This window comes from Mandrillus leucophaeus, unplaced genomic scaffold (genome assembly GCF_000951045.1).
Source record: "Mandrillus leucophaeus isolate KB7577 unplaced genomic scaffold, Mleu.le_1.0 Scaffold901, whole genome shotgun sequence".
Taxonomy (NCBI): Eukaryota; Metazoa; Chordata; class Mammalia; order Primates; family Cercopithecidae; genus Mandrillus; species Mandrillus leucophaeus.
This window is the reverse complement of record NW_012109820.1, coordinates 402,541-408,141: the sequence shown is the minus strand read 5'-3', so window position 1 is coordinate 408,141 and position 5,601 is coordinate 402,541. Positions and strand designations below refer to the sequence as shown.

Here is a 5,601-nt window from a genome sequence, read left to right as displayed (position 1 = left end):
AGGCAGGCGGATCACCTGAGGTCGGGGGTTCAAGACCAGCCTGACCAACATGGTGAAACCCTGTCTCTACTAAATATACAATAAATAAATAAATAAATAAAATAAAAATAAAAAAATAAAGGGCTGTGATATCCCCAGTTGAAATCTTAGATCAGAAAAGAGACAGTAGGGAAAAACTAACAAAATCCCAAAAAAGGATGAAGTTTAATTAATAATATATTAACATTAGTTCATTAGTTGTGAAAAACGTACCATAATAATGTAAAATGTTAACGTTAGGAAAAACTGGGTGCAGGGTACATGGGAACTTTCTGTACTATTTTTGCAACTTTGTGTAAATCTAAAACTATTCTAAAATTAAAAATTTATTAATAAAACTAAATGAAGGGCCATAAATTCCCAGGAAGAAAAATACTGTGATGTACTTTTAACTGAGGGTGTTGCGCCCAATAACATGTTATAACCATTGTCAAGAAGAGACTAACAATCAGTACCTATTATTTTACAGTTAATGTGCTTAGCTTTAAAATACAGAAATTAAGAAAGGTGATGAGATCAAAACATTATTTCAAAAATGTTATTTCTAAATCTGAAATAACGTCTGCAGGTCTAACAATTTCAAACCCCAAGAAAGCTAAGAGGACTATAAGTCACAAAACAACTAAAACCATCAGTTAAAAAGTCAATCTATATCAGAATAGCTACACACACATACACACACACACACACACACACACACACACACACAAGAATCATGCTGCATGAGTTAGCAGTGATGCTGAATTGGGCTTCTGCCACATGTAACAGATACATGTAGTATAATTTTTAATTATATGGATTCTAGAGCCAGATGGTAGAGGTTTGAGCTTGGCAAGTTACTAAAACGTTGTATGAATCTGTTTCTGAAACCATTTGTAAAACAGAGATAACAATAGTGACTTCCTTAGAAGGCTGTTGGGATTAAATAAGTTACTATAAGTAAAGCACGTGGTAGCACCCGTACATAATAGGTGCTATGTATATGTTAGCTAAGAATAAGAATAAAAGGCTAAGCCAAGCCTTCTGGCCTTTAAGACACAGAAAAGAAAAAAAAGAAAAAATAGTAATTAAAGAAAAACTCTTTAACAGTATAAGAAGAGATGATCAAAATTATGCATAGTAAGAAAAACTAAATACTGATTTATATTCCAAATCCCAAAGCTGTCTCATGAGCATAGTCTCTGAAACTGATATAATTTATAACAAAAAATATTTTATACTGTAAATATACAAACATGGGGAACTCACTATTCCAAGAAATGACAGTGACACGAAATATGAAAAGATTCAAAAAAGACAAATGTTCAAGTGGTACAGCTACAAATGGCCACTGCCAAAAAAAAAAAAAAAAAAAAAAAAAAGGTGGTTTTATAGGCAATTAAGGTCAACAGGACAATCATGACCTCTCATACCAAGTGCACAGTAGCAGAATACTGGACGGCAGGAACGCAGGATGTCTATAGGTATTAAACCATGTAAGGTAAATATTATTTATAACTGAATCCACTTAGTCAATTACCAATCAACCATTTAATGATCAAGTCTGTGAATTTTCCAGAGTCATCACTTTTGTTTCATCTCCTTCTATCTACCCTTTATTTCACCTCCTGAATCAACAAACATAGAAAAGCAGAGACAAAAATGTGAAATTCTGAAAGTAATTTTACTGTTAATGAGGCTTATGAAATAGTTTGTGAAGAAGTATTAAATACATAGTTAAAAGAAAATTGTTTCTGTATCTTCCAGTTTCTACTGTGTACTACATAAGGGTGAGAACTGCGTTATGGTGATAGAATACAAAATCTAAAAAAATTAAATTTGGAAATCCTAAATTTGGAAAAAATAATCACCTCAATTATAAAACATGGCAGAACATTTTCCTAATGGTAAATTTTCTAAGTGAGGCTGCTTTAATAAGAGGTATTTTATTATATTAATATCATTGGAAGGACGCTATTATAAAGCTTGTCCAGTATGCTTCAAATAGGATGACAGGTGTGCAAAGACAAAGACTTCATTTTCAGCCCTGGGGAATGGTGGGTAAGGCCTGAAGCAGCCCCAGCCTGGTGATCATCATACAGAACAGTCTTTTTCCCTAATGAGCTATTCAAATACTACTTTCCATGGGTGCCAAGAGATAAAGGGGTTGGGACACCTAATGGAAAGAAAGGAATAGAAACAGGCTTTTCAGGACTCCCCTTCCTTTATTTGGGGGAAAAAATAACTTAAAAACAATGCTGGCTGGGCACGGTGGCTCACGCCTGTAATCCCAACACTTTGGAAGGCCGAGGCAGGCAGATCACGAGGTCAAGAGATCGAGACCACAGTGAAATCCCATCTCTACAAAAAAAATACCAAAAAAAAATTAGCCAGGCATGGTGGCAGGCGCCTGTAGTCCCAGCTACTTGGGAGGCTGAGGCAGGAGAATGGCATGAACCCAGGAGGCAGAGCTTGCAGTGAGCTGAGATAGCGCCACTGCACTCCAGCCTGAGAGACAGAGTAAGACTCCATCTCAAGAAAAAAAAAAACAAACAACGCTATCATAACTTGAACTGCTAATTAAAAGGACTGCTCAGGGTACAAACACAAATCCAATTAAATGAAAGCCCAAAAATCTAAAACTAAAAATGAAATTTAAGGTTTTTTATTTGTGGATATTTTGTTAATTACATTTACAGTTCTGTCAGGATAAAATTAAAATGCTGTCTCTTTTACTAAGTTCACAAACTAAAACTACAAATTAAATCAACATTAACAATAACGTAAAAACTGTTAAGATGTTTAGAATTTTACCTATCACAATTAAAATCTTACGTTCTTCTATAATATTAACCTACTAATACTTTAAGTATTTAAGCACTGTTTTAAAGCTTTCCCACTAAATATATTCAATTATAAATGTAAGTTACATTTTCTTACCCACTAGCCTCTGGAGGAAATCTGACGGTAACCTTTCCCATCTCCGCACCTGGAAGCTCAACAAATTTCCCAACATCTTGCTTTTTCTCAGGTGCCTGAAAAACACAACCACCATCACAACAAAAAGTCTTACGGTTAAATGTCTAAGAACACACTCATTCAACAAATGTGCCAGGCACTACACACACTGGTTATGAAAAACATGACGACTAGAACATCATCCCTGTACTTGAGGTTGCAAAATCTGATAAGAATATAACTAAAACCAAATACCAATAATAGAGATATGTTCAGGGTACTGTTAGATCACTCAGTTGAAATTAATCAGCAATATCTAGGTTTATCAGGAAAAGCTTAAAAGGAGTTAAGAAACAAGCTGGACCTCAAAGATAAGTAGAAATGTATCAGATGGAGAGTATATGGGATGCTGGGTACAGTGGTTCATGCCTGTAATCCCAGCACTTTGGGAGGCCAAGGAGGGCAGATCACCTGAGGTCAGGAGTTTGAGACCAGACTGGCTAACATGATGAAACCCCATCTCTACTAAAAGTACAAAAATTAGCCAGCTGTGGCAGCGTACACCTGTAGTCCCAGCTACTCAGGAGGGTAAGGCAGGAGAATCGCTTGAACCCAGGAGGTGGAGGCTGCAGTGAGCCGAGATCGTGCCACCGCACTCCAGCCTGGGTGATGAGCAGAACTCTGTCTCAAAAAAAAAAAAAAAAAAAAAAAGAGTATATGGAGTATTCATTCTAAGTAAATAAATAACAGAGTAGGTAAGGCACGAAGGCAGGAAAAAGTAGTGCAATGTCCATGAAAAGTTAGGAATGCATATTGGGTGGGTAGGGAAGGAAGCTGAAATAGATTAAGTCAAAAACACAGAGGACCTTTTAAGTTTGGCTTTTAAGTTTTAGGCAATGGGGAGTCAGTCCTCAGGGATAACAGGACCACGGATTTGTGTTTTCTAAAGTGATACCCTGAACTAGAGAAAGATGAGACAAAAGGAAGTTTAGTTATGAGATTATGGTATTAAACCAAGCAAGGAACAATTAGGCCTCAAAAAAGTACGATAGCACCGAAGGACAGAAAACAAATCTACACACATGAGAAGTCATAACAGGGCTCGTTGAGTAAATGTGAAATACAGTGAAGGATGAGTAAAGATTTGCAGCCGAAACAACCTGTGCTGTTTTGTGGACTGTGCTATCTTTATCCAAGTAGACAGTAGTTTTCAAATTTTACATTAGAAAACCTTAATTAAATCAAAACTTTACAACACATTCCTAAAATGTAAAACAGATCGAAGTGGAGCAAGTCTGGTTGAGAAAAGAACCTTTTGTACTGTGCACTATGTCACGTTTTCCTACAAAATCAATGAAACAGTGCTGCAGAATCCCAGGACTTGATGCTCAATGGTTCAAAAACCAGGAGACTCAGAAGAAAGAAAAAATTGCAAAGGTGTAAAATTATGAGGTTTTATTTATATGGAGTTTGAACTGCCTAAGGGACATATATTGGATGATCAAAATCTTTAGTTATATAAAGATTAGGGCTTTATATAGCTGAACAGTTAAAAGTGAAACGAAGATATAAAAATGTCAGATTCTTGCAAGAAGATCCTTTTAAATTTATTAAAAGAAAATAAACTTTATGAGTAGGAATAATTGTCTTTTCAGACCTAGGGCCTCAGACAGACTGAAATGTCATTTTTTTTTTTTTTTTTAAGAAAGAAAAAAAGGCTTACCACTCGAGCTTTGGTTGTTGAAACATCCCACTTGGTACCTACTGACTGGAAGGCCTGCTGGGCTTCAAGAAAGCCAAACCAACGTTTTACATGAACTGGAGCTTTGTTCTGTTTCAACTGTTCTTGCCATGCAGCATTTCCTATGAGCAAAGATAGTTTTAAACTATTCAATCAATCTGCAGCTTCAAAAGCAAAGTTCCAGTTGTGACTAACTGAAGTAAATGAGATGGCTTAAAGTTGTGCTTCTAAGGAATATGAAATTTAAGTATCTGGGTATACAATGAAATGTTTTCTAAAACAGTGAGCTCTCTGTGTCCATGAGTTCCATAACCGTAGGTTCAACCAACTGAAGATGAAAAATATTCAAAGCTGGGCGTGCTGGTTGCCTGGAACCAGGGGAGGGTGGATGACTGATTACAAAGAGGCATGAGGAACTTTTGGGGATGGTGGATATATTTATTATCTTGATTGTAACCATAGTTCCACAGGGGTGTGTGTGTGTGTCTGTGTGTGTGTGTATATATAAAAGTCAAAATTTATCAAATTATACATTTTTAAATAAGTGTGGTTTCCTGTATATCAATTATACCTCAAGAAAGTTGTTTTTGAAAAAATTGGCTTTCCAAGTTGGAAAAAGCATATTCTTACCTGTTGCAAACTAGTTGTAGAAGAAGGAAGTGACCTCTAAGAAAAACCACAACTCCACATCATCCCACTACTCCCTAACCTCCCAATCACACACTCGCTGAGCAATAATGGCTTTTTTACAAGTCAGAGACAAGTGTCTGGAGTAAAATAATAGCTGAAGTAGGAGAGGTGCTAACATAAATGGGATAGAGACTTCTTTATCAGGAACAAGATCAGCTCCAAAGGCAAGAAGGAAGTTGGGGTTGTGAGACAGA

At 36.2% G+C, this 5,601-nt stretch overlaps 1 protein-coding gene across 1 annotated transcript in view; it reads right to left on the bottom strand.

Moving 5' to 3' along the window:
• Positions 1–5,601, bottom strand: part of EPRS (glutamyl-prolyl-tRNA synthetase) — an 85,074-nt gene that overhangs the window by 62,129 nt on the left and 17,344 nt on the right. The window contains exons 4-5 of the mRNA XM_011969748.1: positions 4,700–4,862; positions 2,959–3,053 (exon numbers count right to left, since the gene is read on the bottom strand). Of these exons, the coding sequence (XP_011825138.1) occupies positions 2,959–3,053; positions 4,700–4,862 (258 nt within the window). The remainder of the gene's footprint in view (positions 1–2,958; positions 3,054–4,699; positions 4,863–5,601) is intronic.